At 32.3% G+C, this 22,181-nt stretch overlaps 2 protein-coding genes across 3 annotated transcripts; both read left to right on the top strand.

Moving 5' to 3' along the window:
• Window positions 1-7,761: 7,761 nt before the first annotated feature.
• On the top strand, window positions 7,762-13,441 carry Mlc1 (Myosin light chain alkali). Of its 2 annotated transcripts, XM_014236661.3 has the most exons (6): window positions 7,762-7,893; window positions 8,074-8,101; window positions 10,411-10,716; window positions 10,847-10,933; window positions 11,579-11,625; window positions 12,934-13,441. In XM_014236661.3, exons 1-5 carry the CDS (start codon window positions 7,891-7,893, stop codon window positions 11,620-11,622), a joined length of 468 nt encoding a protein of 155 aa, XP_014092136.1. In that variant the 5' UTR covers window positions 7,762-7,890; the 3' UTR covers window positions 11,623-11,625; window positions 12,934-13,441. The 2 variants fall into 2 exon arrangements, with proteins under 2 accessions (XP_014092136.1, XP_036213110.1); XM_036357217.2 differs by lacking the exon at window positions 11,579-11,625.
• A 3,349-nt stretch (window positions 13,442-16,790) lies between these two features.
• On the top strand, window positions 16,791-18,877 carry LOC138857338 (uncharacterized). The gene is made up of 2 exons (XM_070109741.1): window positions 16,791-17,145; window positions 18,873-18,877. Exons 1-2 carry the CDS (start codon window positions 16,791-16,793, stop codon window positions 18,875-18,877), a joined length of 360 nt encoding a protein of 119 aa, XP_069965842.1.
• The last annotated feature ends 3,304 nt before the right edge of the window (window positions 18,878-22,181 follow it).

The raw sequence follows: 22,181 nt of genomic DNA, 5'->3' as shown, positions 1-22,181 counted from the left end.
CAAAAACTAGCTATTCGGCTCTTTAACGTTAACTAGGATGATGCGTGAATTATTTTGATGAAAGTTGGACCTACTGTTACTTTCCTATATTTCCTATTAACTAATAAGACTTAAAAACTTTAACTCAGTACAGAGAGTCAGAAAGCGGAAAATTATGAGTGGCCCATACCCAAATAGGCTTAGTATACGTATTTCACAAACCAATTACACCATCTAACTCTGCAAAATTATGGTAGGTGGAAGCATTGTCCTTCAACTTCTACGCTGTAATGTGCAAATTACATTATCTTAACCTACATATGTATTGGTATTATATACACTACCAAAAAATGTTACAACTCTATTGATATTAGGTATGGATTAGTTTAAAATTTAATTAATTAATAATTATCTAATAATTATTTAATTAATTTGATATTTCACACGCCAATTGACATTTTCTAATCAAATTAGCAAGACAATATGATCACTCCTCAAAAATGCTTTTAATGTAATTTTCAATATTATTAGCTTTATTAATTTTGTAAAGGATAATTAGCTTCCAAAATGTGTATAATTGTTTTATGGTATATACCACATCTCCCTAACCTGCATAAATACAGCACGAGACTCTATGTCCTTGAGTTTCATATGTTTCAATACAAAACGTGCATTATACGATTCGAGTTATGGTCTTGAAATCAGATGGCATCCAATCATATCTGTAGCTGTAGCTCCTAAACAGTGATTAAATGATTTTCGTCCGTCCGGTATTCCGGTCGACTTTAATGTGAATTTTCTTTATTTGGTTTCATCCGATCTTGTTGGCTTTGTTTTCCCATAAAAAATATGTAATTCAAACCTAAACTGCTTCACTATGGGTTAAATCTAGTTTTGAAATTTACAATGAGTTTGATGCGCTTACGGTCTTTGAAAAATAGCGTTGTAATTTATGGTCAAAAGTATATTTTGTTTTCTCAAGACAAGATGGAATTATAAAGGTTTATGAAAAATTTTCGAGTTTTTTAGACATTAAAAAAGCGTTCTAACAAAATTTTGCGAAGCCCTTCGGAGCATTTCAAAATATATAGAACACTGAATTAAAATTACAAAACCGAAATACAATACTCTAATTTATGCAGAGAATACGAAGCAGTCAGTTCTTAATTATTTCTTGGCAGTAATTTGCTACGTTTTTATTAAGGATTTAAAACAAAACTTTTTTTTGCCTTACAATAACAAGAACACCAAAAATATGCTGTTATTAATTTTGAAAAAGATAAATTAAAATAAAATAAATTAATTATACTAAATATGACTAAATTAGGCGTTAAAATAATGTTTTTGGTCCGATCGAAAACAAGGTACCATATGCTTATATTATATTTCAAAAATGTATATTTTCATAAGACTTGCTTATTTTTGTATGTCAGCTATCAACATATTTACTAGTATCAAAATATACATACATCTAAGTTCCTATAATAACAATCATATAAGTAGTGTTATGAAATACTTAAGAAACTGTTCTTTTTTTTCAAATTTTATTTTGAACTTGAATTTGGCTTTCTTCCAATTGCTCGATTTTTTCGCTTTTGTAAACATAATACAATAATTTTATCTGTAGTATATGTATGTATTTAGGAAACTCATAATCTCTGCGTTAATTTTGAGGAAGAAAATTAATGACTATAAATTCCAATTGAAAAATGCAAATGTTTAAACGTTTGCGCAATTTGATTGAGAATTTTGGCAATAAGATTTTTTTCATTATGATTTCTACAAAAAATTCTAATTTGAATTGCAATTATTTATTATCACTTCGATTGCTGGCTACTGAATACTAAATTTAAGGATTTTTAATTCGCTTAATTATTAAAACCATTATATTGAAATATGATGTTTTTTTAGATTTAGATTAGATTTAGTGCTAGGGCTTTGAAACATTATTAAAACTCTTTTCGGAAAACTAGAGCGTTATTACTTTTGCTTCCAAGCGTTATTACTAATAGCAATGGAGAGAGATGATTATTAATTATTGCCACGTTTGTTGTTAACATGTATCAAAGATGCATGTTTCTGAAGACCAATCTTATAATAATGCAAATTTAATATTTTTGAATAATAAAATCCGACGGAAAAATAATAAATATTGTATTAAACTAACTATTGCAGGTCATAAGTAAATTTATCACCAATTCATCCTTACGACCTCCACTTCCAACCACAGGAAATACAGCAAGAAAACCTTAACTTTGTACCAAAGTCATTATACCCTTCACAAATAAAGAAGTTTCCATTCAAGAACTTGATTTTAATCGTTCAGTTTATATGATAGACATATGATATAGCGTTCCGATCTGAAAAAATTCTTCACGTCGAATAAAGAAGTGTTCTATAAAGAATTTGGTTGTGATCGTTCAGAATGTATAGCAGCTTTATGCTATAGTTGTCCGATCTAGAAAACTTCTTTAACTTCTTTCTTCTTTTTTTAAAATGCAAAAAAGAGATATATTTTGTCCTTTGCATATACATATACATAATTATGTAGTTTAATTACAAGCTTCTTAAAGACTTTTTTTCTTAAATGTTTCCGAAAATTTCGGAAAATATATAGATCGTTTTTAGTAAATTATGTAGATTTATATTGTATAAACACAACAAAAAAAAAACAATTCTGGATTTGTTTATGTTAGCAATTTTTTTTGAAAATAAATAATAAATAAAATTTACCAAAAATTAAATTTTGTTTTTTCATTTCTAAATGTTTAAAAAATGGCAAAAATTATTTTTTGTTCCTTATATATATTTATATTATATATTGAATATTATTTAAGAGTATGATTTAGTTAAAATATTTTCATAATAAAGTAATTAAAAACTTGATAAAAATACTAGTTTATTTAAATGTCTCCGAAATTTTGGGAAAATGTCTAGAATACATTTCTGTATAATTTTTTTTATCTTTTACATACTTCACACGCTGTATTTTGAACGACACACATATTTTATCGGAGATAACAAGCAGCATACCACCACTCATTACATACGCGCATACTCTAACTCGACGAGCATATACACACACATTCGGCGCATTGTCGCCGTCGTCAGCTTGTTAAGTGTGCACAAACATACAAATCGTTTCACTGCCGAGGCCCACCGGCTCCACCAACGCGGGTCGATAGGGTTGATTGCCGTTAGGCCACAAGCAGGACAGTTGGGAAAAGTGGGTCAATGGTGAGTGCAAGGCGAGTAGGGGGTGAATCGTCCCCTCTTAATTGTTTGCCTTTGTTCGCCATTTCACCGATAACCTAATGAAGCTACTGGAAAACAATTCACTCATTAAGCGATTATGGCAAACACTGCGTATAAGTGACATGTTTGTAGGTATGTATACAAAATGAAGCCTCACTGCATAAAGTTGTTGTGTCCTTATCGGCTTATTGTCTTCGATAAAATTTGTGTAAGCGGCGTGGGAGATAAAGGTTTTATAAATAATATACGACCGTTATTATTGTGATTTTATATGAAAGCATAAAATCAGTTAAATGGCGCACAGAAGCGATTAAGTAATAACATTAGTTGGATTAGTAACGACAGATTACAGTAAATATTTAGCTGTATAACTTTAGTAGGCAGTAGGCTTAAGTTAGATAGCTCAGGGGTGAATCTAACAAGAAAAAAAATACTCTTTGTTTACACACTCAGCACATCGGGAGGCCTGCGCAGTTCTAGTCCAGTTCAGATGCTTATTGTAAACAAACAACAGCTGATTCTCACTACCAAGTCGTAGTTGTTGTGCAGCTTTGGGTTGAATAACTTCTAAAAGGACATGGAAGTAGATGCTTCGGCACTTGAAAGAGGCCGTTTTGATTATTTAGAAAGCCTTAAACAACAGAAGTGATAATAAAAGTGAAATCAAAACAAAAGAGCACTAGAGAGATAAGTGAAATTACTGAGTTTGCGTACTTTAAGCCATCAAGCCCATTGATGAATTGGGATGCTGGTAGAAGGCAACAAGTGGATGAGCTACTTTTGCCGAAGAGAAATATAATGGGGTGGGAGTAGCGGCGGATTGTCTGGTATGGTAAAATAATATATATATGTACATGTTAAGCAGGCTAAGTAACGCTACTAAGGAGGAGAAAGTTTATGAAAATAATATTGTATTTGAGTATTAAACATTGAATTTTTCTGCTTTTTTACATTGTTTCTATTATCAATATTTCTGTATTATTTAAATTAAAATGTATAATAAGCAATGACAATGACAACCTACTTGGTGGTTCATATAAAACTAAATTTCTGAAATACAATTGCCTTTGGTATTATTTCTGATTAACAGATACTGAGCATATAAACAGTTTTTGTGACCTTCCTTTCTGCCATAAACAGCCTCGACACTGCTTCCCATAATATTTCTTAATAGCTCAAATAATATTTACAAAATTTTGTTGAGATTAAATATATAATAATAGTAGTTAATTTATTTTTAATTCGTAATATATTTTGATTAATGACAGACATTTTCAAATTAACTACAGATTATTAAATATTATTAAAATTTTAATTTTCACATTTTACAAGAATTTTTTTTATTGATTTCTTGACATTAGTTTGGTCACTGAAAACTTCAAATTCATGCAAATACAAATGTGGAGGGCGTATGAGTAACATGAGCGCTATAAAATTACTCATACGCTCCGTCGGCGCAACGCAAAGTTAAAAGTTGTTTTGATCTAACAAAAACTATTTAAAATATGTGAATAAATTAGATTGTTTTAAAGAAGTTATGATTTAATTCAAAAAAGACTTTAGTTTATGGAAGATTATAAAATATTAATAGACTACATTATGTTGCTCATACGCCCAACAATATTATTGTATAATATGTATGTAAATTTTTGTCTCAGGACTTTGACATTCTCAAGCTTTAAATATTTCATCGAATGCATTGTTGTTTGAAATGACGTGATTTAATATTATTATTATAACTTATATAATATCTATTTTACAAATTTACATTAACAAAAAACCTAAAGCCTTATATCCACTTGCAAGTAAAAAACATATTTTTGTCAATATTTTTTGAATAGGCATTTAATTTAATAAATATAAGTTATGTACATTTACCGAACTCAAAGTAATTTAAAAATCGGCAATTATTTTTTAAATGGTTTGGTCCCGTGGCCGAAATTTAAGAGGACCTCCGAAAAAAGATGTCTGGCGATTTTTCTGCCTAAAATTATCTCAAATCCAAAAAACAAAAAACAGTTATTATTATTACTATATATGAATAGAGGTAATGATCGAAGAACTAGTCAAAAATTTGTTTTTTGATAACATGGCGGCTGCCCTCAAGAAAAATATATACTTAAATTTTTCGAGAATATTCTCATAGGTATATACGTATGTACATTCGCCATACCATATTTGCAAAAACAAAACTCGACTTTTTGAAATTCATAAGCGGATAGAACCCTAAAGTTGTATGAAATATGAAAATATTTAAAACTATAAATATGGAGGAAGAAGTATATTTTTAATTAATTTGGTGCTAAATAGGCTTTAAAGCTATTCAAGTAAGTAAAAGGATTTTAATATATTTTCATCAAATATAATTCGTCTAAAAAACATTGTTTATTTACAAAAAAATTAATTATAATTTTCGACAATTAAAAGTGCTAGCTATATTTGTTCCATCTTACTACCTTATCTCAAAGTTTTCTGTTTACACACACAGTAAGTGAGCCTTTCCAATAAAATATAATTTATTACGGCAGATCGATATGAAAAATCTATGTAGAAACCACACTCTGTCTTGCCTGTACATAATGCTGTATATATCCGTGTATTTTATTTGCAAATAATACGCCGAAGCCCCAAAGTAAGATAATAAATGAAAAGAATTTCTGTGTCATCGCTGGTAAAAATAGTGAAGCCAAAAACTTGTTGCGTGGCGGCATAAACCAATACATTTTCTTGCGCACAAATACATACAAACAAACAAAAGCGCAATGCAAGTAGCATATACAGTTAGACGTTAGTATGTACGGAGAGCAACGGAATTTTTCACTCGACACATTGCGAAATATATGCTTAATAAGTATGCATGAGGGGTGGTGAATTTGACCATTTTCATATACATATGTATGTATGTGTCTAGATACATACTTGTATATTAAAACATGTGTGTATGTATTTATGTATATCTAAAGCTTGCCGAAATACTGTCTGTATGTATATGACGAAAGATGACGCTATGCAACGTTCTTCAAGAAAATATTAGGAAAGATCAGCACACACACATACATAGGCATAATGAAAAGTGTTAAAACCAACGAAGTGATCAGGGTCAATAGGCAAACAATATATGTTAATGCGGTCGGAGAAATACGCTTATTGATTACATGGCTTAACACAAAATTTGACCTTAACTTTAAAGTATTAAATTTCGATTTATTGGTCATAATTAGACGAAAAAATATATATTTTGGCATATATACCAAAATGCAGCGGCATCATATTTACACTTTCGCGACGACATTGTAAGTTATTCTGGACTTGTATAAAACACCTAATTGTTGTTTATGACTCGAGTGTCATCTAGGAGCACTGTCTCAACATAATTTTTATATAATTATTATATAATAGATGTATAATATTTTTGAATGTGTTGTATATAATATGTTTAAAATTTAGAAAAAACTAAAAAATGAGTATTTTACTACAACTATTACAAAAACAAACTTTATACCGCAAAAATGTATATTCTTTTCATTTCATTTCAGTTCGTAATTAAACAGAGAATCATAAATTAAACTTTAGGATGAAGAACAAACAATTTTTTGTAGAGTCGTGTTATATTATATATTGTACCAATATATACTTAAATGAATATTGGAACAGTAGTGAGGATTATGTGCGTTTTTTTAATAAAATACCAGGAGCTGCTCATATATACATACATATAAACAACACGCACCAATTTGAAAAGACAAATATCTAATGATATTCAACACTAAGGCCCGCAACGGCTGGCGATTATTACTGTTGTACATATACATACATAGTATGTATGTATGTATTGTATGTATTGTAGTTTCCTATGCGCATCCGAGTAAAAATAGCAACGACCACTGAGAATACCGTAAAATATGGTCGGCAGCGAAGCGAGGTGTTGGCGGTGGTTTTGATGGCGACTATTTTGTAGCTTTCGTTGATGCTAGTGCTATTGTTTGGCGTATTTTGTGGCGGCTAGTTCAGCAAGTAAATCACCTGTATGCTATGCCGCCCTTGCCAAATAACAACAACAACAAAAACACAAAGTGAGCATCTGAATGAGTTTGCGTGTGTGTGTAGTCTTGCTTAAAATTAATTTAAAAACATATATAGGCAATCACACACATACATACGCTTATATGTATATGCAAATATGTATATACGGATTCGTGGCAACGTAAAATATTTTGCAGAAAAAATATATATTTTTTTCAGAGGAAAGTAATTTTATGATTAAACGCGGAACAACAACAAACTTTCGAAACATTTCAGCCATGCTAAGCATACACAAATACATATATTGTATCTCCTATTTGTATAAGTGTATTGCACTAGTGTGTATTCCTATATGTGTGTGTGTGTTCTACTCTAACAGTCCAATTACCCGCCCATCAACCGAGTTACCCGATTTACCCTGCCATTTCACGCACACATCGAAAACTAAGTGATCGTGCGGCCACTCGGCTTCGGCTTCTACACGTTCGTATGTGTAACGGGAAAATTGTGAAAAACTTTTTGGCTGGCCAAGCGACAGGAAAGTACCTAACACGCGTGCTGTAGACGTGAAACGTTCAGTCGAGACAGAGCTCATCCACGGGTTAGTTGATTTTTTCTCATCCAACAAACAAAATGGTGAGTGACTGCTGCCATAGCGCTTGAGGATTGTTACAATTAGAAAAAAATAAAAAATAAATCGTTTGTTCATACATAACCCTAAAAGTTGAAGCAAATGTAAAATTAGCGTTTTTAATCAAAAAATGTTTTATACAATAACTAAAATGTACCACTTATTTTCATTTCTTCTAATTCTAGGCCGATATACCAAAACGTGATATTGAAAGTAAGTTCGAATACAAGTTGTTATTTTATAAAAAAGTGGTCTAAAAATTACTGGAAAATTATTACACAAACGTCTCCAAGGACTATTAAATATATAATAAAAGCTAATATTAAATCAAAATTAAAATAATTTTTCCAAATGATTTTGTTCACAAAATTGTTGTTGTTAACTCATCAAAAGACTATAAACATACCATAACCAAATATCCACGAACCCTATACTTACATAACGGCACAAAGTGATAACGTTATTATCGAAAGGCTGCATAAACTTCGCGTAAATTTCGCTAAAAAAGCAACGCACCCGCTGAGTTTTGGAATACCAGTGTACTTCTCAGCAATTTTGGTTGCGTTTAGGATAGACCGCAATCCACATACGCATATACAGCTGTACATACGGGAACCGCTACTATGATATCCCGCAAAAACTGCCATATCAACGCAACGCCTACGTATTTGACTGCCTAAGGTGCCCATAAAAAGTCTATATAACAGTATAAACGAAACGATAGCGAAACGGAATAGAAATGGAATTGAAATGAAAGATTTTACAATCGATTGCGTGCTATTTTTAACGGACGGCTGAATGCCGCTAGTGTGTTCATAAAAAAACTAATTTATGCAAAAACAAAGTTTTCGAAGAGAAAACGTTGAGAAAGAAATAAAAAATTTAAAAATACATATTGTAAAAGAATGTGCTTAAATTAACTGCGCAACTGCAGGCGCCGTTATAAAAATAAAAGCAAATATGTGAACGAAAAAACAAAAACACAAAAAAAAATTAAAAAATTAGTAATGAAGGACTGAGCGTAAAAATATATATGCTATAGTATATGATCAAAAAAGTCTCGGCATCGTAGTGACCAATTCAAGTATAAGTGAGTGTAAATGTATTATAAAAGAATTTAAAAAAGTTAATACTATATGTGAGCGCACACGCTAGCGGTAAATGCGTGATCACGAATAGGCGCTGGCCGAACGACGATACACCGAACGCATTTCTAATTTTGGGAAAAAATTTTGCTTTTAGTTTTTCCTCAGCATACCCCACATAGTCAAAGGTGCTTATATGTATGATAATGTATGCATACAAACAAAAACTAATCAAGACATATGCTCGGCAAAAATCTCATGCGTGTACGGTACGCACACTCGTCTATTCAACCGATCGTGTGCTCACCTAGTTGTACGCTCGGGTGTCAGATTTCTTTCTCACGAAACGCATATACATATACACTGAGCGAAATTCCTCTAGCTATATGCTATCAAAATCTATACTATGAAGCGACGTTAGTTGTGGGTGCAATGCATATATGGCATGTGTCATAAATATCTTGTACTTGTTCTTGAATCTAAGAACCAAGTTCGTTGATTAGCGTGAAGGAGGAAGTGAATATGAAATATGCATGCATTATGGATGAATTGGCAAGGCAAAGGGAATGATTTTATTTATATTTTTTATTGGCAAAAATTGGGGTATGCAACATATAATATTTTTTTCAACACTGTTATTTCATGAAATACAGCGCTATTCAATAAAACTATCTGTATCTATTATGTACAAAAGCGAGGTTATTCCGTCATTTTTGGTTCTCAAATAAAGCTAGTTTTATTGTTATTTTTTATTTACTATACTATTGAGTTGAAATTCGCCTTCAACTCACAGAAAAAGTCGCATAATTCCATTATCGAATTCAATCTAAAACTTTTTACTTATTTTTGGTTGAAATATTTTCAGGTTAGGAATATGCCAGGCAAATTATTGAGGTATATGTTTGTTAAAGAAAATATTATAAAGCAGTTTGTTTCCCAATTTAAAGTTAAAATAATGTAATCATTATAGTAATGGTACTGTAAATAATTTAAAAAAAAAATAAAAAATCTGAAGAGTTCGCTTAATTTTTACACAATTTTAATTCATGATAGAATGACTAACAATGCTTGAGAAAATCGAGCTAATGTATACAAAAACAAATATAAATAAATAATTATAAGAAATAATAAAAAGTTATAAAAATAAAAGAAACATTAAACTGGAACTCCATGCTAGACTTCTCAAGCCTATTGGCTTGCAGTATCTATTCAACTTAAGATAGCACTAGCTGAATAAAGCAACGAAATTGTAAGCTCCACGAAAGCTTGATATGAAATTGCACTCTAATCAAAAGGAGAGCTTACAGAAAAATATATGAGGTCGTGGTTTGACAAAACAATATAAATTTTCCAATAATTCTACTGCCACTTGTATAAGTAGTTTTATTTCGCCTCAATAAAATCAATATTAATATCTTTTTCGATCCTTTATCTTAGATATCGAATTCGTTTTCGAAATCATGGGCTCTCCCGGTGTGGGCATTGACGCCGTCGATCTAGGTGATGCCCTCCGTGCTCTCAACTTGAACCCAACCTTGGCGTTAATCGAGAAAATGGGCGGCACCAAGAAGCGCAATGAGAAGAAAATCACCTTCGACGAATTCCTCCCCATCTACTCACAAGTTAAGAAGGAAAAGGACCAAGGTTGCTACGAAGATTTCATTGAATGTTTGAAATTGTACGACAAAGCCGAGGACGGCACCATGCTTTTGGCTGAATTGCAACACGCCCTCCTGTCGCTTGGTAAGTGAAGTTGTAGAGAAACAATCTTAGAAGTAATGAAATAATTTAGTTGAGTTTCTTGGAAAGTGGCTTAAAACTTTATTTACCTTCCTCATATATTAATAATCCTAATTTTCTCTTCATCTTATAGGTGAGGCATTGGATGATGAACAAGTTGAGACTCTGTTCGGTGATTGCATGGATCCCGAGGATGATGAAGGCATGATTCCATACTCCCGTAAGTAGAAGAAAATAGTATTCAAATTAAATCCGTCATATATACACATGCACATGTACCATATATGTACAGTGTATATTTTTAAAATACAAAAACTCATTTTTGTTGTTTCTCACCAAAATATCATATAAACATATACATATATACCCATATATGTATGTATATGTATATTGAGTTCTCATCTTCATCAGCAAAATACATAATGTCTACATTTATTTATGTATTTATATGTATGTCTGTGCATAAACTTGTATTAAAATTGTTTTTATTTTCTATATATATTTTTATTCTATGCCGACTTATGTATATGTAACTACGTTTTTATGTGCCCGTCGAATGTCAAAAAATCCAAAAATAAACCCCAACGCACTGTGGAAAATAAAACAAAACAAAAAAAAAATGCACCACCTCACCTCCCCATATATGTATGTATGTGTATGACGCACTTTCACTTTGTTTTCCAATCGCATACACATAAACACACACACATGCGCTCGTCCACCTACGAATGTGAATGATTGTTTGCGCACACAATTGCACAATTCTAACGTGAAATACATATATACACATATTCATATGATGTATGTAAATGCCTGCAACAACAACAACACATTATTATGATTACACAACGTGTGCGCCACGCAGAGTTCATCCAGAGAATGATGAGCAATCCAATTGTCTTCGACTAAACGGTAAGTACCCGAATAATGATACGCACACATACATACACTAGTATGTGTGATTAAATGAAAGGGTTAAGTTTGGGGAGAATTAGGTCAAATTTGAAAGGAATTTGCATAGGCGTGGATATTGTGGAATTTGAATTGGGAATTTAGGGTAAAAAAAAATATTTTATATACACACTGCATACAACTACAATTGTTGAAAATATTATAAATAAAATGCGATGCGATGAGAAGATTTTAAATATATTAAATTAAAAAGTAGCAGAAGTAACAGAATGATGCAATAATAGAAGAGTCTATGACCTTTGGGTCAATTGAACTCTTTCCGCGAATTAAAAAAAAACATGAAAAATTTAAAATCAAAGAAAATTGAAATTTACATAAGGTATAATAATAATACCAAGTAAAATGTAAGATTATTAAAAAAATTTAATAAAACAAATTAATATAAAATACAGTAAAATAAAATGAAAAAAAAATAAATAAAATTAAAAAAAATAAAATATAATTTAAATAAAAAATGTAGAATAAAAGAAAATAAAAAAAATCAATCATTTTCCAATTTTACAAATTTTATTATATTAAGCAGTAGATAAATAATTTTTAATTAAAAACAATTTTAAGCTCGGAATTACCCATCGCTACTATTTATGCGTTAAAAAAACCCCTTCAACATATATAATGTGAGTTTTTCTATGACGATTTTGTAAGTAAAGTCTTGCCATATTTTTGGGATTTCTAGTAGGGCTTAGAACCCGCGAATTCAATTCGGATTTTGCTTCGGTAAAGTACACGAGTACTCAAACTTATTTAGAAAACACAATATACTACAAATTTAAGTACTGTATGATTTGAAATATCAAATAGGTATTATTTTTTTTTGATATACGTTCATATATTAGTATTTTTAACCTTTTAATAATAAATTTAATGTTTAAAAAGTAAATATATAGTTTTGTATTCCATTTTGATTTTACACATATTCTTATTCTTTGTAAAACTTAGTTAAGTAATTTCGAAAACATAAAAGGTTCGCTGTCAAAATCAAGGCATATACTTATTTTGACTCTAAAAGTTTGATCGATTTTTAATTCAAAGCATCCATAATAGTTTTCAGATCAACTATAAGTCCTTCACTATATAGCACCGTGTTATTTGTACGTCAAAATTTGCACTTTTTGTTTGTATGTATACACAATGTTTATGTGGGTGTTTTGGTCAAAGTTTTAGATATAAAATCTACACATTTTTTAATTAAAATATTTTCAATGCATAAAAATAACTATATATATCTCTTTCTTTCCTCCCACGCAGCATTTCTTGCCAGAATGTGTGAAAGACCAGATCAGCTATAAAAACAACAACAACCAGTTATAGCAACAACCATTCTCCATAGATGTTTTATTCATCTCTCTCTCTCGTATATTTATTTTAAATTAAATTTTAATTTTCTCTGCTTATAAATACACTTAATTGTATTGCGAACGTGGTGCAATTACTTTTGAAGAAGGCATATATTAAAACAAAGCAAACAAAACTCAAAACAAATGATGAAGAACTTAAAACAATTTTTAAATATGTATATAAAAAAAGTTAAACCAAAAAAAAAAAAACTAAAATTAGAAAATAATTTTGTTGTTCATTTATTTAATTTTAATTACATGAAAAACGAATTTAATATATAGTAAACCAATATATTAATATAGAATGTCGTGAAGCAGTAGCCTAAACGACAAAGCACGAGTAGCCAACGTTACGAAAAGGACTTAAAGCAATGTACTTGTTACCTATAATAAAATCACTTGGAAACGGATAGCATAAACTCCTATTATATAATATTTAATAAGGAATGGGAAACAACAAAAAAAAATTAATAATATATACAAGTAAACACTTCCTTTTTTTTACGTGAAAACTCTAACCAGTGTCATACTCTGTGCCAAAGATCCTTGAAAACGGAATGAGCTAAGAAAACTTAACAACAACAGCAACGAAACAATCAAAGTCGACTTCAAAAAATATCTCTCTCTCTCTGTCTCTGTCTTGCATATGCGCATATATAGCTATTTATGTGGATATGTATGGAAATTCACCTCTTTTATTATACATGTAAATAAATATGCAAAAAATTGTTTTTTTTTTTGGTTTTGTGTGACAGCGAGTTTGCGAACGATAACAACATTTAATGTGGCAAAGACGGTCATTTTGGAATAACATTTGGTAAAAAAACACGATTTCGATTTGACTTTCCTGTCGCCAAGAATAAGTATCATTTGGATGGCGGAGAAACACTGCAACAACATTTTATGAGAGTTCCCTTAAGCCTTTTGAAATTGTTGCATACATAATCCCTTACAATTCCTTACCAGCCGATTATGTTTACTACTAATCCTTAAGTTAGCTTTCTTGAAATCATAACTTGTCAATTTTTTACTTGTTTCTCAAGTTGAGCAAACAAATAATCGGCTATGTGAGCTTCGATGAATTTTCAGAGCTAATCACTTATATTGGAGCTTGTGAACTAGCTAGCTTGGATTCAGGGTTTGACAATACCCTCTACAGAATTTTTTTTTTCAATCGCATTTACATTTTTGTTATCGTACGTATCATACATTAGCGTGGGGATAGGGAAGAAGTATTATTTTTCATTTGACAAGGTAAATCTTTATTTCTAATTTACTCAATCCAAAACTTATTGGTAAGACTGACTCTGGAATGGAACTCAAATATAACTTTTTTTATTTTTTTAACTTTATTTGCCTGAAACTTCAAATTGTTAAGAATTATGTACATGGAAATCAGGAATTTGTATGAGATGGACGTTTTCACCAGATACACTGAGCTTACTTTTTCCTTTTGTGCCATTTTCTTTAAATAAAATTTAAAGTTGAAGATAAGTAGTGACTTGGTACCTTAGTATATCTTGTAATGACATTTTTTGTCAGAGTTTGGCGATTTTGTGATCAGAGACAAATATCATAGTTTTTGTTCATTTACATATCTTGATGCAACCGGAATCGATATAGATAGATATCAATATGTATAGGGAGATAGATATAATAGGTGTTACTCTTTTCAACACCAAAATGTTATCTATATTTATTTTTAAAACGAAGCTTTTATATTGAAACTCTAATGGAATATCGGAAAAGTTTAGGTCCTCGAGATGTCACTTTTTATTTCAGCATTTATGAATGTTTTAGTACGACAACCTAAATATAGAGTGTGCTTAGTTGCGTATTTTCACATTCATATATAAATAATATTCTTACCAGATATTAATTTGCATTCTATGCTTTCCTTTGTAAAGATTTATCAATCCCGATATACAATATTATTTCTCCGGATGAACTTGTATCCAACTATCGATCAGAATTCGACTAGCTCAAGTAGACCGAAATTACAAAACTTTTGGAAAAAACAATAGTATGTTCTAATCTCAAAATTCAAAATGTGTTGGTTGGCCTTACAATGCTACGAAATTTCGTCAGAGGATTCTTGCTCTAACGTATTAATCACAAATGATGCTGCCGCTGCCGCCCAGACTAAAATCATGATTGTTTTCCGCCATTATCAGTTGAAGCATTTTTGAAAAACAACAGAATTTTTCGAATAACGTTTTTTGAAGAAAATATATAACCACATACCATATACTATAGAACTCTCCGAAGTTCAATATTTTTTAACTTTTTCATTGTGTATGCAATGTACGTTTTTATTTAAGCCGATTTGTTCTTTAAGTTAATTTGGAAAGCAAAAAAGTGTTATTGGTGAAACGGTTCTAAATAGTAGTTTTTGTTAGACCCTTGCATTTTCCTTCAGATTGCGCTGCTGGAGCTTTCTACGCCAACCACTGTTTACACCCACAATGGCAACAGCGCTGGGCCAATAACATAACCGGCTTTCATGTACTAAAAGCTCACCACAAAAGCGACTGTGTGCGCGCTCTCACTTGAATGCAATGTCTCTGCACTGGCTCTCTGCGGCTTTTGGGCTTTCGATGCGAGCTGTACGCATTTGAACGATAATTATAAATTCTTCTTTGCAGCGCGCAATCAGTTCGAGACGAGATAACAGACCAAATAGATTCATCCACGGTGTAACAACTATTTACGGTGCGACACAGCGCTAAGGTGTGTGACAGTGTGTTTTTTGCTCATTTCATTTCATTTCAGTTTGCTGCTGGTTTTTTTGTTGAGCGTTTTTGTGCATATTAAATAAATTGTTTCTTTTTCATATGCAAATAAATGGCTTTGTGTGAATTGTGAAATTTGAATTACGTTTCGAGATAGTTACTATTGAAAGCGCACTGCGCAGTGCGAAGCAGAGCAAAGTGTGAATAAAATTTAGGAAAATAGATGCACACATACGTACATACTTACATACATACATACATATGTAGATGTGTATACAGAAAAGTTTCTACGAGGAAAAATAGTCCATTGGTAGCAAATTTTGAATTGAAAAGAGACTATTCCAGAACGGTAACGGTAGTTGGTATACCAGAACGCAGGCAAACCGCGTGTGGCCCTCACCGTTAATTTAATTTCCGGTGTGAAAGCGGTGCATGAAGCGCGTAATAAAAACGGGTGATTAATAATGATTTCTTTACAGGTTCGAAATTTTACATACACACATACATACAAACATATTGTTTTGTTAGAAAAGAAAGAGTTACATAAGAAAAGTGCATTTAAAAAGCAGAATCGTGAATAAGTAGCGTTGAAAAGTGCTTTAAAATTTAAAGAAGAAATTATGAATTGAAAAATTTTCAACAAACAAAAGATACACACACAATCCACGAAGGCGAAGTGAGAGCCAGTGCGACTTAGGCGGCAGCAGAGGGTGAGCACAAAGCCAAAAGCAACAACAACTCAGCGTACTGTTACTGTAAAAATAAAATCATTAAAACACACACACCTTAACAAACACACATAGACGAAGCTTCGTTGTCCTGAGTGCAACGCATTCCTTCGCATTACAGAACTCGTCTCCTGTAAGGGGTGCCCCATATCGTCGCTGCGTATCGCAATCCACCCCACCGCATCCTTTAAAGCGCACGTTACGGAAGTAGAACACACACACACACACATATACGCAACCGTAAAAGAGTGCACTAACACAAAAACGCTCGCACATAATAAACGCTGAGTGCCGAGCAGCAAGTCAATATGGCGGATATTTTGGAGAAAAGCTCCGTGCCACTGGAAGCTGCGGCTGCTGTTAGTAACGGCACAGCAGCGACAGAGGTCGCAACAGCAGTAGCAGGCACAACTACAACAAGAATAGAGTCAACCACAGGAATACCGGCACAGCCGATTGCAGCAACAACAGTGAATGACTCACACTTGCCGCTGTTGTTGAAGGAGCAACAGCATCAACAGGAGCAAATCTACCAACAACAGAAGGAAAAACAGCAACAGCAGTCGGCCACTGTGACTGTAGCAGCCGCCGCCGCCGTCGCAGCAGCAGCACCATCATCAGTGGCGGCATTGGATGTTAAGCAGGCGCAACCCGAGCAGAAAGGTAAGCAAACAAATGAATACTTGCACACAAGAATGAAAGTCCAAACGGAATTTGTGTTAAAAGGAATTGCAAAAATTGCAATGCACATACACACATGTATAAAAAAGTATTTGTGTACTAGAGGCAAGCAGTGGTTATTGAATAAGCTCGCTTAAAATCGATTTTTGCTTAATCTTTCGCAAATAACAAACGCAAACAGCACAAACACACACTTTTTATCAGCCAATTGATTGCAATTATTTCGATTTAACAATTGGTTTATAGATAATGTTATTTTTTACGTTCGAATTTGCAAACTTTCTATTTTTATGACTACATTTGCTAATTTTCTGACCGTGCAAATATGTTCTGCTCCTATCAGGTACAGCTGTATGGCAATTATTGATATTGAAAGCTGTTAGAATTTTCAAATTGCTTGCAATAATTGATAGCGACGCTAAGTGTACCTGTATATATACATATGTTTGTACATATGTACATTAATATACTATTAAAAATCATGTGTGGCATTTGTTTAGTCTTATCTTAATGAACCTACTTCGTTTACGTGTTCCCTGGCACCCAAGGAGAGTTGGTATTGCAGAGGGCGGAATCGGTCCATTGCCACGCCCATAATCGAAAACATATTAAATGCCATAACTAAGCACCAAATGAATACATACAACCGTAATTTGGTGCAGTAGATCACAGTAGCAAGGTACAACTGTGGGCTAAAATTTTTATTAAGTGTGGGTGTGGTATCGGCCGGTAAATGGTTAGTTGTACATATCTTCCAAAACGCTGATTCTAAATCAACCAAACTTGCTGAAAATATAAGTATTTTTAGCATTTATACGCTGTGAAAATGTGCTAAATCGGATGACAACAATTTTTAAATTCCATCTGATTCCTTTACTTTACAGTACACAAATCAAACACCATCAACCGTGCTCTCAATATATTTCATCTTACACCGAAATCGAAATCGGACTATAATTTTTCTAGAACTCAGAGGTTGATAATTCATCGCACATATCGGTCAATCTGTGTGGTCTAGTATTGAAATTTGCCGAGAATATTTTTGTGATTACAGCATGCCTTTGTGGCAAGAATGGATATAATCGGCCTCAAAATTTTCCCTAGCCCCCATATACCTAATATAGACCGATATACCGATATCTTAGCAAAATTAACACCACCACATATAACGATTTTTATTGGTCCCGAATGAAAGTAGGATTTCCCAACCTTTGGTTGATATTTTACTTATATACCTCATATATGAAATTTAGCTTTTATTGAGGTTATATCACATATACATATATATTTCATTTGATTTAATAAGGTTGATTTTAATATTAAAATTTCGAACATCCAAAATGTAAAAATGAAACTAGGTGAGTCTACGAATTATATTACATAAACTGGTAAGATACCAAATTTGATATTAATCCATTTGGTTTCTTCGAATAATGCATGTTAAATTGTTGCGCAATTTTTTTTATTTAAAGTTTGCAACACCTAAAATTATTTCCCCACCTTTATCCTTTTCAAATTGGGAGAATATAAAATGTTCGCTTACACCCATACATAGCCCTTAATTTGTTTTAATGTGTGGTTTCTAAAAGTAGGGGTTTGTTCACAGTACTGCTATATTTGATGCCAGATTTCTGAAGACTGTCCCGTATTGTATTTAGAGATATATCTAATTCCTTTAAAAAAAAAACAATTTTTTTGGCTTCTCTTAGACTAAGCAGTGATTTCTTCTCAAAAAGGAGAACAATAGGCTTGTCTCCTCTTTGTCACTTAGACACTCTTAGATGAGGTCATGAGATTCTTCGCGCTTCTTGGCTTGTCATTTACGTTTCCAGTTTCTCAATAATGATCCGACCAACTCTGCACAAATGTGCAACTTCTATTTAAATACTTTGCAATATTTAATAGTCCAATTGGGACCTTTAGGATGTTTCATTGGAAAGGCTGCCTCAAAACGTTTCTTATACTGAACACTAATTTTTCTTGTTTCACGACAATAAACTAACCGAATTGTACGCGTTGGTGAACGCAAAGGAAAACGTTATTTTTTGAACGCACTGTATATCACCTCCCAAACATTTGTGGAATGCTTCCACATACCTACATACATTTTAACGGTATTTGAATCCGTAGAATTAATAATTGAAATGGCATGTACATTTGTGCTGGTTTGTAGACAGCACTTTGGCCAACTCCCTATTTTCAGTGCCAAATGCAATGGAGTGAATGCCACAAATGCCAGACAGTATACCGCGCAGAACACACACACACATATATATATAAAGTAATAAAAATATAATAAAGAATATTTATGAATGAAGCGCATGCACACAACCAGAAAATTAGGTATTAACCACGTATGACACTTGGTTGTTAAAGAACGGTGAAGTGAGTGCGGACAAGAGTGTCTCTAACTACTCGTATATATTAAATCACATATACATACGTGTATGTACATATATATTTATATGCCTGTTTGTTGAAGTACATAACGCCTTTGAAAAATGGCAGTCTTTTAGACTGAATGTCTACCGCGGCCAAGAAAAGTCACACCGCAGCCGTTTGCCGGTGGTTACCGATAAGTCAGACTTTGTGACCGTGCAAGTGTCCTTCTAAAATGGAAACGCCACTGACAAGTGCTTAACAGCCGAACAAGTCTTTGTTGTCAATGGTTGTAACATGAGAATTGCATTGTGATAACTGTAAAGAGAGAGGGAGTAGAGGTTTATCAGAACGGATACACACATATACATATGTACAGAAATACATATATGGAAGCATAATTTTCATAAGTGCCACATATGTTGGTATAAGTGTATGCATGTATCTAAGACTTTGTGGCATAAACCACCCACACTAAAAATATACATACTTACTTGCATACATACATAACATACTTGTATAATAAGACTATAAGAGAAGTTGCAGAAAACAATGGCATCATGTTAACTGCCGTAGTCGCTGCGTGTCTACATGCGAATATGTATGTTGACATTTTGTCTTAGAGTTTTCTGACTCTCTTTCACAACTCCATTGTCGTCATATTTGCTGCATGCCTCTGCCTCTTCGGCTTAAATGTGCAATTCGCATGCGGCGTGGGGTGCAATATTCAGCATTATTTTTCAGATTTTTTCAACACTTACTTATATGCATGTATGTTTGTCAGTGCGATGAAGTTATTACATACAATGTTAGAACAATTACAAATCGGCGCGCATACAAGTGCGAGTTGAAAGACCTCAAAATGTGACGATTATCGTATCTAGCATCTGCGAATCGCGACAAAATATATATGGTACATATATACATGCAAATATATATATAGTATGTGTACTTATGACTATAGTTATAATTTAGCGTTTCAAACCTTTTATATAGTATGTATGTATGATAACCTGAGAATACTAAAATGCGTGTGTGTTCTTTAATTACATATGAGCGTGCGCTCATGAATATAAATATGTTTATTCGCCTATAAGTCGATCTGTTGATGAATATATATATATATATTATGCATAGTTTGCTGTAATTTCAGCAATGTATTTTATTTTATTGCATGTTTTATGGTGTAATTGTACATTTATGCGGATGCATGTTGAGCAAATGTTATGAAAAGTGCACGATTACAGTGAAACGAACACATTTCTATGCAAACAAAAAATATTTTACGAAATTTGGTTTATATCGAAATAATGAAAAAGCAGAGCAGGGTTTATTAAGTTTCCCACGTATTTTGTAATACATAGCAGAAAACGTCGGAGACCCTATCAAATGTATATATAAATGATCTGCATTACGAGTTAAGTAGATTTAGCCATGACCGTCTGTTCGCCCTATATACACGCGAACTAGTCTCTCAGTTTTTGATATATCGATCTGAAATTTTGCACAAGTAATTTTCTTACCAAGTTGCTCATTTGCTGGAACCGCCGATATCGGATCTTTATAGCATACTGCTGCCATACAAACTGAACAATCAAAATCAATTATTGTATGGAATCTTTTATATTTGTGAAGGGTATTATTATTAATATTATATTATTTTTTGAACAGGATGGCAACTATTTCAAAAATAGCAAACCTTTTAAAGACCACATTTCTGGTTTAGTAAAAGCTATAGTTAAGAAATCAGCGAAATCAACTCAACAGTTTAGTAGTTTATTTCCATGTATTATTCCTTTAAGGTCGTAGAAATATTGTTTCAAAATTCCCCTTGCTTGTATGAGCGAATGATACCTTCGAATGAGGGAAACCGATTGCTTTCAAAAATCCTCGTAGTCCATTAGAGAGTTAATATTATACATTCGTATTAGAAGACTTTACCAAAAAAGTCAAGTAGGGGTTGCAAGGGAGTTTGGAAACGAACTAAAAAAATATTTAATGAAATTTTATTGAAGATTCGGGATTTGATCTGATAGAACTTCGTACGACTTTTTCTGAAAAAAATTTGTTTGAAAGACTTTAAAACAATATCGGCCGAGACCTTTACAAATTTTGAGGAAAATTGCAATAATCATTTACATATTTAAACGCTTCTCGAGACCGACAATAAAGATTATGAAGAACATAGGTAGGTCGATAAGTAGGTAGAGTGGTTGCCTTACGACGCCCCTGGGTCTTTAGTAGGTCAATTGTGATACTACCGGGACTTAAGTCCCCTCACCTCTCTGAACCACCCCGTGCATATTAAAAACAAAAAAATATGAATTTTTAAGAGTGCAGAAAAGTCATATGAAGTGATTAACTAAAAAAATTAGTTAGGAGGGGATAAGGCGACGTTGTTATTTTAGTTAGTCTCTTTTCCAATTGCAATGGGGGTACTATAATAAAGCTATGGGGCGTATTTCTTTCGGATCGAAAAAACGATTTATGTTACATATATTTTGACATCAACTGGCTGAAATAAACCGTTAATAATTATATATTATATAATCCGAAAAAATTTTGTTTATGTGATAAAATTATTTTTATTGTTTTATTTTTTGTTACACTTTTTTGAAAATTATCGACATTTTGGAGGT

Source organism: Bactrocera oleae, chromosome 2 (genome assembly GCF_042242935.1).
Source record: "Bactrocera oleae isolate idBacOlea1 chromosome 2, idBacOlea1, whole genome shotgun sequence".
Lineage (NCBI taxonomy): Eukaryota > Metazoa > Arthropoda > Insecta > Diptera > Tephritidae > Bactrocera > Bactrocera oleae.
Note: the sequence above shows the minus strand (reverse complement) of the source record. Positions and strands in the feature narration are given on the sequence as shown.